The sequence below is a fragment of the Arachis duranensis genome, chromosome 3 (assembly GCF_000817695.3).
Source record: "Arachis duranensis cultivar V14167 chromosome 3, aradu.V14167.gnm2.J7QH, whole genome shotgun sequence".
NCBI classification, from domain to species: Eukaryota; Viridiplantae; Streptophyta; class Magnoliopsida; order Fabales; family Fabaceae; genus Arachis; species Arachis duranensis.
The window spans coordinates 27,549,122-27,563,192 of record NC_029774.3 but is presented as its reverse complement, the minus strand read 5'-3'; the positions used below and the strand labels follow the sequence as shown (position 1 = coordinate 27,563,192).

Below are 14,071 nucleotides of genomic sequence, written 5' to 3'. Positions count from 1 at the left end.
ATTACTTTTAATATAATTATTTATTATTTAAATTATTTTATCAAAAAAAAATTTAATTAAATTCTATTTATTCAAATTCCAAATTAGACCTTACATGTTAGCCCTAATAATTTAGCATTCAATTTGTCGAACACATCCTCAAGACTTCCACGCGTCATAATATATGACAATAATTTAAGGTTTCACTTGGATATTAATCATCATGCAATCGTATCATNTATACATTAAAATATAAATATATATTAAAAATAAATTAAATTATATATATTTTTATATAATATATTAATAATTGATTTTAAAGTATAAATAGTATTTTGTATTAAAAGATACATGTTTACAGGTAATTATTCCTGTTAAACAAAAACTAGATTTCACGTTATTAGTGTGGACATTTGCTTGAAGCCTGGAACGTGCGATGCTCACGTGCCGCTCACGTTGCGTCTCTCAACTCGTCTTTTTAAGTGCCTTTCCCAACGAATCAAATTTCATCACACCAACTAACACTGTTCAAGCTCTTTCTTTTTATTTCTCCTCACGAGATTTCGCAACTCAAACCTTCCTCCGATTCTTTCCTATCTTTTCCTGATTTCTTCCCACTTTCTTTGCTTCTCAACCCGTTCAAAATAGTTTCCCAAAAAATATAAAAGGAAGATTTCGGTATTAGTACTAGTATCGAAGATTATTAGAAGAAAGAAGGTCTTACATGACCCACTTTACAAAATCCAAGACTGAATAGTCCCCATGTTCCCACCTTACCAAAATCATTGAAAATTATGCCTTAAGATTATTATTGAGATGATGATGTGATCACAACTGGCACATACATAAACTTTGCTACTATATCTCTCATGAACTTTGTGCCACACCTAGAACAACCCTTATCCCGTGTCCTAATTATGTAAAAATAAAAAGAAAATAAACTCCAAAAATACACACAATTTCTTTTGTTCGTTTTTTCTTGTTTTGTTTTGTATTTTTTTTTATCAACCATGCCCTCTTGTGATGATAGTGAGACACTACTGCTACACAAGAACCTCAAGGAGAAGCAGAACAAGATCAGGAAGAGAGGTTGTTCCTCCTCATCTTCGTCCTCTTTGGTAAGAAGAAGAAGGTACCGTTTCAAGAGAGCTATTTTGGTTGCTAAGAAAGGAGTTATGGCCACTCATCAGCATCAGCATGATGAAGATCATATTCATGGAGCTTTGGATTCTTGTGAGTGTGGGGAGAGTAGCAGGGATCTTTCTTCTGTTTCAGCAAGGAAACTCGCTGCTACACTGTGGGAGATCAATGATTTCCCTCCTCCTCCTCCTCCTTCTTCAAGGGTCAAAAAGAAGGGCTTTGATGATGAAATTGTTGAGCAAATGAGGAGCTGCAAGGAAGCCGTTAGAGGAAGAGAGAAGAAAGCTGTGAGCTTGTCCAGATCCGAATTGTTGCGTCAGCTTTCAGATCCATCACGTAGTCCTAATTCTGAGGTGAATTTAACCAACCAAAAAAAGTCAGTTATTGTTGTTTTCGTTATTATTATTATTGAATAACAACTATTAGATGTATACTAAAAGTAACTATTATTATAAAATTTATGTTAAAATATATATATATTGAAAATAAATTAAAAATATATATTTTTATATAGGAAAAGTCTAGGGGGCCAGCAGTTTTATTGAATTTTGGCCAGCATGTAACCAGCAGAGGAAGGTGAGCCATTGGATGAAATCTCATACCAATCTCACACCATCAAATCATCATTGATGGCTAGTTGATGGCTAACAATCACAAAAATTGCTGGCCCCTAGCATTGCTCATATAGGATTAATTTTAGTTGTTGATTTTGGTGGTTAATTTTAGTATATTAATAGTATTTTTGATTGAATAAATGACCAATGAGTAATGTGAGGAACTAACATGAGCCAATTTCGACCAACACTACGGTAGACTGCCAAAAAAGCCTAGTATAAAACCCACTACAAATGAGCTTTTGTTGAGTTTATATTTCAGATGTCTTTTCTAATTGAGCTTCTGATGTTCAGTTTTTTTAAGAGTTTTGGATGTTTTTGAGTTTCAGATTTTTTTTCTTATGTTAAATGTTCACCTGCAATGTTGGATGTGCAATGCTAATACTGAGAATCTTGCTCCTGAAATATGCTCGTAATACGCAAAGTATGTACTTTGTTAACAATTTCCCCCAACTACACATAGGTGCTGCCGATAATGGAAACAAAAACTAGATAATGTTTGGAGGAATTTGCTTAGGTACAACTTTCGAGTACTAAGTTTGTTTAGATTTTTTAAGGACTAATTTTTCAGCATTTTAACTTTTCATTGGCTAAATCAATGGTTTAATATATTATGATTGTTCTTTCATTTGTATTGGTTGACCTTGGTGTGGCAATGTGGCGCTATATTTAGTGCTTCTTTTATTTGGTATTGGTTGTTTCAGAGAATGATAAGGTTTGAAGGTGATTGCTTCAAAAGAAGGTTATCAGCTTTATCTTATCAGCATCAGTCGGGTGATTACTACTTAGATACACATAGGAGTGCCAGTTTGATTGAGGTAAAGTATGTTTAACAACCCAATTACAAGTTACAAATCTTCATAATCATCATCCAGTTAATATTTTTATTTTCCTGGTTTTTTTTTTAATTTTTATTTTGGAGGATTAAAGAGAATGACACTTATAATAGTGACAGTTATAAGATGTTTTAATTTGTTTCTGGGTTTTTTTTTCCTAACTATTATTTTTGGGTACATGGTTGGGTCAATGTATTTGGATACAAATAGTGACAATGACTGTGTTTGGATCAATGCTTGGGTTTTAAGTAATCATGATTTCTCAAGTCTTTTTCTGCTCATAGTTTTCGAAAGCTAAAGATTGAACTGCAGGAAGCAGAAAATAAGCTAAGGAACAAGAAGAACTGCGAAAAACACACAATTGCTGTTAAGAACCGTTTGAAGGAAGCAAGGAGTGGCCTATCTACATCGAAGAAGCTTCTAAAAGTGTTGAATCAAATGTGCCTCAGACAGCAGCATTCATCAAGCATGCCTCTTATCTTGGCTCTAGGTGGTGAGCTTGACCGCGTCTGCTGCCAGATCGATCAGCTGATCCACGAGCAACGTGCAAACCAAGACGATGTTGAATACGTGGTGAAGTGTTTTGCAGAAGAGAAGGCTAGTTGGAAGCGAAGAGAACGAGAAAAGATTCACGACGCCATAAGGAATGTAGCAGAGGAGCTTGAGGTTGAGAAGAAACTAAGAAGGCAAACTGAAAGGCTAAACAAGAAGATTGCTGGAGAAATGGCCAATGCAAAAGCTTCTTATCTAAAAGTATCGAAGGAGCTTGTGAGGGAGAAGCGCGCGAAGGAGATTCTTGAGCAGATTTGCGACGAATTAGCCCGGGGAATGGGGGACGACAGAGCTGAGGTTGAGGAGCTGAAGAGGGAATCGGCAAAAGTCAGAGAAGAAGTGGAGAAGGAGAGGGAAATGCTTCAGGTAGCAGATGTTTTGCGCGAGGAGCGAGTCCAGATGAAGCTTTCGGAAGCTAAGTATCAATTCGAGGAGAAGAATGCAGTTCTGGAGAAGCTGAGGAATGAGCTCGAGGGATTTATGAAAACGAAAGAAGAAACAAACGGAAAGGATCTTGAGCTATATTTCAATGAAATCTGTGGGGGATATCATGATAAAGGCAAAGAGAATGAAGAGGAGAATGTTCCAGATGATGACGATGATGACAGTGATCTTCACTCCATTGAATTGAATATGGATAATGAAAATAGAGGATACAATTGGAGCTACGCTAGAAGAAATGCTTCTAAAGATGATTCAAGAAGAAACTCAACTGAGAAAGAAAGTAGCATAGGGAGAAAATCGTGCTCTGAGAAGATTCAATGGAGAAGTATTTGCTTTAACAAGGGGAAAAGCGATTGTGGCATTGAAAGTTCTGATCATTTTGATCCTGAAAAGAGGTCCATTGAATTCCTCTCGCGAGATCAGATACAAGATGATAATGGTGAAGATCATGAAACTGATGAGAGTTTTAGGTCCATCAAAAGTCTCCAAGATTCTATGTCACGTGTCAATCATGTGCCATTAACTTTAAACTATAGTGATGGAAGAGAAGCTGAGGAAAATGCTATTATTGCTCTGGATTTGGAGGGTGACATTTTGGAGCAAACGGTTGAAGGAATAAAATCTGGATCTTAAAAAGACCTAAAATGATGATATTAATTAGTAGGTGGTATCATAGATAGGTTCTATTCACAAATTGTAAATGCTGATATTAGTCAAGAGAGTTTTGCTACATAGTATCATTATCATAGGTTAGTTTCAAGGATTTGAAAATGATTGAGGCTTATTTATTGGTGTTATTACAGGTATTAATTAGTAAATCTTTAGCAAGAAAAATGATGGCCCTAGTATTGAGCATTGAAGCCTCTGCAATTTTTTGCTCAAGTTTTTCCATTTTGAACACCTAACCTATATTGGGCATTGGCCACACACAAATTATTTGTGTTTTCTCTACCGTATAATTTGAACTTTTGAAAAAAATGATTCACAATAAAAATTAGAGCATTGACCAACAATGTTATATGGGTAATAAATATTATCATTTTGAATCAATATTTGACCAGTAATAATTTGTACTCATTTATAGAAATTTACACATATAAAATATATAATTTATACTTATATTTATCAAAATTTTTACGTATGAGTCAACACACCCACATTTATCAGAATTTATATACATGAATTAGTAAAATTTATATATTAAAGATAGTTTGGTATTTGTATTAGCCAATTATTGACTAAAATTGCTAGGATCGGCTGGTTCTAGGACTTTCTGATTTGTATATATTTTTATATATTGATTCACAAATTTTTTCAACTAAATAATCAACCACTAGAATAAGCAAATATCCATAGATGAATAATCAAACTTGTTTACATAATATACAGTGTGACGGTCTTTTAATATATAAATAATATGATTGTAAGACTTATTGATATATATTTCGCATTTACAAAGTAAAAGCATTCCCTTCTTTTTCACTTTAACATATTTTATTCTAAAAGATGTTTATTAAATTTTGACTCCACAATAATGAGGGATAAAATTGTTAGTATAAAGATCTCTATCATTTAAAAGACATTCCAAACAATATAGTCTAATTCAATTCTAGAAATTTATTGATTTATTCCAAACATAAGAATTCTAATATGAATTAATTTGAATTCAATTCAATTCCATTCTGAATTCAAATTCAATTTCATCTCATTTATCTTATCCATTCCAAAACAGCTTGTATATCAGACCAGAATGCATGCATTTAATTGTTTTGGAAAAAAGCCTAAGTATGTTGAAATCAAAGATACAACTCCTCATATACAACCATGAAAGAAATGGTTACAACTGCAAAGACAAGTCCATAAATAAAAGGTTCAGAAGGTTACTGTTACTGATCATGAAACGAAGAAAATGAAATTATCTCTTTTGCTTTCCTTTTTTTTGGTTACACCACAGCAATGAAATTGAACATATTAACTACGGGAATACTACATCAATCCCTCATCACTAGACCCATCCTAGTGACTTTGAAAATGAAATTACTTGATCTTGGTTTTTTCTTCGGTTTCTGTTGTCGATGTGAAAGTAACTGGGTTTGTTGGATGATCCTTGACAACCAAGCTAAGCACTTCAGGCCTTGAATAGTGTCCAACCACATCAAAATCAAACTTGGACCTTGCTATCTCTCCAAGATCTGTTATGTGCAACCATTTTCAACAATCATTTTCTTAAATTCAACAAAATTTGCTGAAACATGGTGATAACAATACTTTTTATTCCAAACCCAGCTTTCTTTTAGACATCCAAAGGAGACAGTAATTAGGACCAAGAATTCGGGGAGTGTTAGTGCTGAGACAATATCAGTTGCAACTAGTGGCACAGTATCTAAGTTGTTCAAATTCATCCCAACACGAGGGTTGAACCAGTCTTTTAAGAAATGATGCTTCTAAGAATTAGTGTGAAAGTTGATGTCTTAGTTATGTTACCACCTTTTGTTATGTTGGAGGAAGAAGACGTTATGTTGTTTAGAATGATTTCGTTTAGTTTATGTTGAAGAAAATAAACCTTCTTTTGACTTGATTTGGTTTGTGTTGCTATTGAAGCCAAATATTTGTGTGGTTAACATGTTTGGGTTCTCTGGTTTATGTTACCATTTTGATAAATGAACGGACCAATGTCAATGTGTTTTTAAGGTTTGCGTTGAAGTAAATATAGCTTCTTTTAACATCACGAATTATAGGTCAAATAGGTCCCCTAAGATACTATTATAAGGCAAATAGGTCCCCAACATGAAAACGGCACCGTTTGCATTCTCTGTCTAAGTGGGGACGAATTTGTCCTCCCCGAAACGACGTCATTTTGCCCCTGGTTCCAATACGACGTCGTTTTGTCCAGCGTGAATGAGGACCAAAATGTCCTAAAGGTGACATGTCACAGTTAACCTGACACGTCAACACTTTAACTGGATCAAACGGTTTTGGGGACGTATCTGGGGGATATCTGAGAACCTCAAGGTCGAAATTTTTGTTAAATTTTGTGAGGGACAAAACTGTCGGATGGTAAATTTCTTGGGGACCTATTTGGGGTATTACTCTTTATTTATTTTTGCACCATAAATTTTCATTGGTTTTTTTAATCTTTTTTTTTTTCAGATGTATCTAACACTAAGAGGCTTAGATGAAAGAGGACAACCAGACCTCTTTATGGCTTAGCATTAGCACCGAGGTATTGGGACAAAAGATTTTATTCCTTCATTTTTAACCTCCATTACAACAAACTTTGCTTAGAGCATAGAACATAGTAATAATGATCTTAATGGGGATTTACATCTGCCACTAAACTACCACTAGACTAGTAGATTTAGTTTATAATATAATCGTAGTGCTAATACGTCCACCTTTTAAATGGTGAGGAACTAACATGTTCGATGAGATAATGGTGAAAGATGAAGTTGTCACTTCAAATCTTGAAAAGCTACTCTATTCTCCTTGTTTTATAGTTTCTTTTGTATTTCTTCTTTTTTAAGCTCTAAGACTGGGAATCACTCTAGTTAAATTAGCATTGTAACAAAAGTATAACATACCAAGATCTGCTGAGATGAGTGCCTCCCCGTCATAATTTGGACCAGCCAGAACAGCCCCTGAGGGTGATATAATGACACTGCCCCCAGCACATACAACAGCATCTGGTGTTAGTTCTTCTTCCGTGCCGCAAAATTCATACTCAGGAGCGGGTGGGTAATCCTTTCTTCTACAGAACTGGTTTGCTGACAAAACAAAACATCCACCTTCAAGAGCAATATGGGTCATTGAAGCTTGCCACACATCCCTGGCATCAGCTGTAGGTGCACAATATATTTCCACACCTATGAAACAAAGCTCCATAGATTAGCTAAGCAAACAAAATGCTGGCATGCAATTGCCACGGTATTAGCATAAGTGCTTCTTATTCTAAATACTTGGAGGTACGGATGCAAAGTGGGGCTAGAAAGAGCCGCAGCCGCAGCCACCACAGTCCCATTGAAAATTATAAACTTTATCATGTCTAGATATTCATTAGAAAATAATGTATTGCACTGTGATATGTTTGTTAAAACTATCAAATATTAAACTTGTTTTGCTTAACTTTAGGAGTATTTAAGACTTTAAGATGAAAATTGAATATAGAAATTCTAACCTTTCGCATACATAGCTGTCCTTAACAATGGCATCCTGTTTTCCCAACAAATGGCAGCACCAATTTTCCCAATGGGAGTTTCAAAGACCGGAATAGTTGATCCATCGCCAAATCCCCATATAATCCTCTCTAGTGCTGTTGGCATGATTTTCCTATGCTTTCCTAGGTAACGACCATGAGAATCAAAGAAGAGAACGGTACAATAAAGCGTGTAGCCATCCCTCTCAATCACACCCATCACTAAATACACTTTGTACTTTCCTGCCATTGCTGCCAATCTATCCACTTCAGGACCTACACAAGCATAAGACATGTTAGTGAAAACTGAGAAGTGTATGCCTACCGCAATTTGGTTCAACGAGGAAATTGGGAGAAAAGTTTTCAAATGAACATTTCTAAGGAAATCTCATCCTTTTAATTTTCATCTTTGATACCAAAGAGACAGTCAGAATCACTGGCCTGCATATAGCAGTATCAGCATATAAATTTGTTTCCTTGTTATAAAATTAAAATAGTAAGTTGATAGTTGCTCAACTATTAGAGTAAAAGAAAACCTATATACAATTATGAGTATTTGATTTTGCTTTTGTAAAAACTGATTCTAATGTAAAATGATTTACATTTGATAATTCCCCTAAAAGTGATTATGTCAGACAAGTAGATCACTTATACTGATATGGAATTGACTCTGGAAGACTAAAATTGATTATAAAACGTGCTATAATTTAAATCAAACAAGATGCTGCAGAATCCAACATCCAATGATCCAAACATATGCAAATTTTCCCTTTTCCTGAGCCAAGTTTTTCTATTCAAACAAATATCCAGTGGCACCAGGTCCAAACTAGAAAGTAATTGTTCTGAATGAGAAAGTAACTGATCATAGCTCTTACCAGGAACATCAATGGCTGCAGAGTGATACTTACGGAAATCCTCTCTACCCTTTGGAGTTCGGTTCCCAATCGAAACACCAAAGTTCGAACCACGTGGGTATCCACCAACAAACGCTTCTGGAAACACAACAAGTTGTGATCCATATCCAGCAGCTTCAGCAAGCAACCTCTCAGCCTTATCTGAACAAAAGAAACAACACAAAATGTTATCATTTCAAATCAGTTCACCTAAGAAAACAACAGTTAACTCTATCATACAAAAGAACCAATAGAAAGGGTACTCAACACTGAACAGTCAAATAAACAACCTTTCAAACATAACAAAGACCTTCACTTGTACCAATTTGAAACACAGAAGATGGTAATTCATACATAAGAGCACAGAAAGAAGATAAATTTAACGAAAAAGGATAAAGGGTATTCGAGAAAATACAAAAATTAAAAGCTTCAATGAGATAGGACCTAAGGTGGCGGGAGTGTCGTAGAAAATGGTGGAGGCTTGAACAACAGTGGCTCGGACAGTGGGGGCGTTGAAATCGGAACCCATGTCAACCTCTGCAAAGAGAGGACCATCGTTAACTCCTGAAGATGACGTTGTTACAAGTGCCATGTCTGTGTTTCTTCTATTTCTCCACCTTCCACTTCTCTGCACTGTTTCTGTCACAGGTTATTGATCCTTTCAGTATCCATTTCTTTGCATAAATAAAAGTCGGGTTTTTTTTTTCTTAAGAAAAATTAATTAATTACAGTGAACTTTTACGGATATATTTTTCAAAAAATTTACATTTCTATTACTTATTTTTTTGACCCTATTATGTACCCGTATCTTACCTGAAATAATACTATACAAAAAGTGTAAAGTATTTTAATTTTTTAAATAAAATTAAATATAATAATTATTGCTATAAAAATTTTACAATGTTAATTAAATTTAAAATTTTAATATTTTTAATATTATAAACATTAGAAACAATGAATAATAATTTTATTTATTTTTAAAATAAAAAATCATTCATGGATAATAATATATAGTTTGTGATTAAATTAAAATATTTATATTGAGATTTTATTTTTGGATTAATCTTTGTATACAAGCAATTTACAAGTCCTTTACCCTCAAACGCGCCTCTTGTGGCATCTGTGTTTCACGAGCCTCTTTAAATCAATCCAAATCAATTAACGCGCGAATATATAACTTCTAATTTTCAAAAGATTTCATTTCCTTTTTCGAATTTCTTGCCAAATTTATTCGATCCTTCGTGCGTCTCTCTTTGGCTTTTCATTCGTTGTTTTACGTGTGTTTATCACTAGTTTTTCTTCGTCATTTACATGCGTTTCTCTCCCTGTATTATTGCTTCGTTTTTTTCGATTTTCATAGTTTCTGAAATCAAGCTTTGAAATCGTTTTAAAGATAATGGATAATTCAACTTCAAATTGTCAGCTGAACTAGGGCGATGTGGATTTTGAATTTGAATCGAACGAAGCTCCTAAGGTGTGATTTAGTTTTAGTTAATTATTGAATCTGAATTTGATGCAGCTAGTCGTTTATGATTGTCTAGCTGAATAATGCGTGAACATTGATTGTGAAATTAATGCGTTAACATTGATTGTGAATTGAATCTAATGTACTAGTTTTGATTAATTTTCTGCATTTTATACCAGACGTTGGGGTGTAGATCAGAACTTTTTGGTTGTATTTTAGAGAAGTTTGGATGTATTTACAGTTTATGACTTTTCTTGTTATTTTAGTTGAGTCGTTGTTGTTCGGGTGTAGATCAGGAATTCTTGGGTGTATTTTAGTTGAATTGTTAATTTTTTTTGACGTGCAGAAACTCTATAGTATACCCTTGTTTTTAACATGGTGTATTTTGCAGCCCCTCTGTATTGATGATGACCAGTTTATTCTCAATGTTGGAATGACTTTTACCACCCTTGAAGATGCTGCAAAATTTTACAAGGACTAGCCAAGGCTGCAAGTTTTTCTACAAGAGTTCGGAGCACAAATAAGAAGGGAAACGAAATTAAGAATCAATTGATTTCATGTAGCAGAGAGGGAAAAATGGAAATCTAAAATATCTCTGACCGAGAAGACAAATCCCATAACTGGTTTAAATTGTCCTGCAAGAATTTATATACACACATTGAAGGATGTTGGTGTTTGGATCATTTCAAATGTCGTGTTGCATCATTCACATCCTTGCTGTCCAACTCAAGCAGAGATGCTCAAACAGCACAGGGAACTAAGCATATCCGTTCGTCGTACAATAGAGAATAACGAAGAGGCTGGTATCAGACCAAGCAAAACTTACCAATCATTTGTTGTGGCAGTTGGGGATCACCGCGAGTTAAATTTTATCGAAAAAGACGTGAGGAATTACATCACGAGAGAAGTGCAGAATGTTTCGGAACAAGAAGATGCAAAGGAATTCGGGAAATATTTATTAAGAATGAAAGAGAAAAATCAGAATTTCTTTTTCGAGCTCGAACTCGAGGACGATCAGTTGATTAAGCTGGCTTTTTGGGCCGATGCAAGGAGCAAAGCTGCCTTTGAGTATTTCGGAGATGTCATTTCATTTGACACCACCTACAATACAAACAGCTAATATGTTATTCTTGTTTACGATGCTAAATTAATGTTGTTTTCTGAATCTGCTGCAGAGGTGTATATTGGATGTTTTTGGGTGTATAAAATCATTATTTGGGTGTACGTAATGATTTTTCATTCTGCAATCTTGTAATTTGTTTCAGGTATAATTTGGTTTATGGTTCTTTTGTCGGAGTGAATCACCACGATCAGTCAACACTTCTTGGATGCGCTTTGATGAAAAATGAAGAAATTGAATTATTCAAATGGTTATTTCAATGTTGGCTTCGTTGCATGGGAGGAAATGCTTTGAAAGGGATTCTCACCGATCAATACGCGTCAATGAAAATGGCTATAGAGGCTTTTATGCCAACAACAATTCACCGTTGGTATATTTGGCACATCACGAAGAAGATTCCAAGCAAATTAAATGGGTACAAGGGACATACAGAAATTGAACGAGAAATGAGATAAGTTGTTTGGAACTCTCATAGCAAAGACTCATTTGATAGGAATTGGAATGATTTTCTGCTGAAGTATGGTCTTGTGGACAACAAGTGGCTTTCAGGTAATGTTTTTTAAAATCTGCAGTAGAGGTGTAAATTGCATTTTTTGGGTGTAATATAGTCTGATTTGGGTGTATTATGCAGATCTTTACGAAGACCGTCATATATGTGTTCCAATTTATTTGGATCACCACTTCTGGGCAGGGATGAGAAGCACACAAAGGAGCGAGAGCATGCATTCATTTTTTAACAAGCTCATTACACGGAACAGCTCGCTTATCCAATTTGTCAAATAATACAATAATTGCCTCGGAAGCAGGGAGCAAGCAGAGAGAGAATCAGATGCTGCAGATTTTCATACAGTCATACCGTGTGCAACAAGATCTTCCATTAAAGCTCAATTTCAACATGTGTACACTCACCAAAAGTTTAGAAAAATCCAAGCATAATTCATAGGATTGGCGAATTGCATCACAAGAGTAACGAACTCCACTCTAGGCTATTCAGTATACGAAGTTGGAGAACAAGTTTTCAGCTCTCAACAAGTTTGTGGTTACTTACGACTCAGTAGCAGCCGAAGTGAAATGACAATGCTTATTATTCGAGTCAAGAAGCATATTATGCCGTCACGCCTTAAGTGTGTTAAGTTTTGAATGAGTAACCCAAGTGTCACTGAGATATATATTGGAACAATGGAGCAAGAAGGTAAAGAGGCGACACACACACATCAAGAGCAGCCACAACGAGCCACTGTTGGAGCCAAGAAGCAAGAGATTTGACGAATTGGTGTTTTGTTCGCAAAATATTTGCGAATTAACATCAAAATCGGAGGAGCTGACTGCCATTTTGCACCGTGCCTATGATAACATCATGGTTGAGATGGAAGAACTGAAAGCCAAAAGGAAGGGGTCATGTTCGTTATCTCACGAAGATGCCAACTTGAAATCTATTAAGGAGCTTCAAAGCCCTCCAAGGGTTCGAATAATAGGACGTCCAAAAAATAGGCTAGGTTCAAAGTTGGACAAACAGATTGCAAATGCCTCAAAGAAGAAGAAAACAAAAGCTTTAAACGAGGTAAAAGTGATGGTCTTTAAAAGTTTATTACTTCCACTTAAACCTCTTTGATGTTGGATCAGTGGTGCGTTCAAATTCTAGCTAATATCATGGACATGTTATGAATTATCAGTTCAGGGACCAGTAGCAGGAGATAGTTTTTTGGGTGTATAGATACAGTATATGGGTGTAACGATGATTTTTTTGGGTGTATTTCTGAATTTTCTTGTGTTTGACATTTTACATTTATATATTTTCAAATGCTGCTGTCTTATGTTAGAAATTATTATTTTGTTTAGTTTTTATGGTTTAAGCTTTTAGGGTTTAGGGTTTAGGGTTTTAGTTTTAGGGTTTAGGATTTTAGGGTTTTAGGGTTTATGTTTTAGGGTTTAGGGATCCAGCATTAGGGGATAGAAGTTTGGGTGTATATTGAACTTGCCTTGGGTGTAAAATTTCATGTTTTGGGTGTATATCTGCTTTGATGTTTTCCTTCATTTTTTAGAACCTGTAATTTAGACCTTTTGAATATAGAAGAGATAGTCACTAGAAATTTCATGTTTGGGCTTAGGATTTAGGGTTTAGGGTTTAGGGTTTTAGGGTTTAGGGTTTAGGTGTTAGGGTTTTAGATTTTAGGGTTTAAGGGTTTAGGGTTTTAGGGTTTTAGGATTCAGGGTTTAGGGTTTAGTGTTTAGGGATCCAGCATCAGGGGATAGAAGTTTAGGTGTATATTGAACTTGCCTTGGGTGTAAATTTTCATGTTTTGGTGTATATCTGCTTTGATTTTTTCCTTCATTTTTTAGAACCTGTAATTTAGACCTTCTGAATACAGAAGAGACAGTTTAATTATGAAAATTTTTTTATAATAAAATTGGATTATATTGGCAAAATTTTACACCATGTGTTCATTATAAGACTACATAACAATTAGATTAATCAGTATCAATATCATTAGAATTTATCTGACAATAAGGACTCAACAACAGTGAGGATGGCTTGAACAATCTTATTGCATCACTTCCCCTAATGGCTTCAGCTCTATCTTGATTCATTTCATGGAATAGAATTCGGAAAGCATATTCTACTCTAAAGTGGTCCACCTCGTCCTATAGTTTAAAGAATATTCTTTTTAATCAACCATGTTAATTTAGTAAAGTAATAGAGAGTTATATTTTTCTAAAGACAATTACCTGAGTCCAATTGTCCCACTCATACTTCCCCTTTTTTAATGTTTTCAGGCTGAATTACTTCAAGCCACTTTATTACATAAATAGCACAATCATAACTGAAAAACAAAAA

At 34.8% G+C, this 14,071-nt stretch overlaps 2 protein-coding genes across 2 annotated transcripts; one reads left to right on the top strand and one right to left on the bottom strand.

Annotated features, from left to right (window-relative positions):
• The first annotated feature begins 503 nt into the window (after nt 1-503).
• On the top strand, nt 504-4,615 carry LOC107478318 (uncharacterized). The gene is made up of 3 exons (XM_016098459.3): nt 504-1,472; nt 2,438-2,551; nt 2,882-4,615. The coding sequence occupies exons 1-3, from the start codon at nt 990-992 to the stop codon at nt 4,196-4,198; spliced, it is 1,914 nt and encodes a 637-aa protein (XP_015953945.1). The 5' UTR covers nt 504-989; the 3' UTR covers nt 4,199-4,615.
• Nucleotides 4,616-5,353: 738 nt separating this feature from the next.
• LOC107478319 (bifunctional nitrilase/nitrile hydratase NIT4A) lies at nt 5,354-9,327 on the bottom strand. Its single transcript, XM_016098460.3, has 5 exons — nt 9,095-9,327; nt 8,633-8,812; nt 7,740-8,033; nt 7,147-7,428; nt 5,354-5,757 (listed from the first exon to the last, which is right to left on the bottom strand). The coding sequence occupies exons 1-5, from the start codon at nt 9,240-9,242 to the stop codon at nt 5,603-5,605; spliced, it is 1,059 nt and encodes a 352-aa protein (XP_015953946.1). The 5' UTR covers nt 9,243-9,327; the 3' UTR covers nt 5,354-5,602.
• Nucleotides 9,328-14,071: the final 4,744 nt, after the last annotated feature.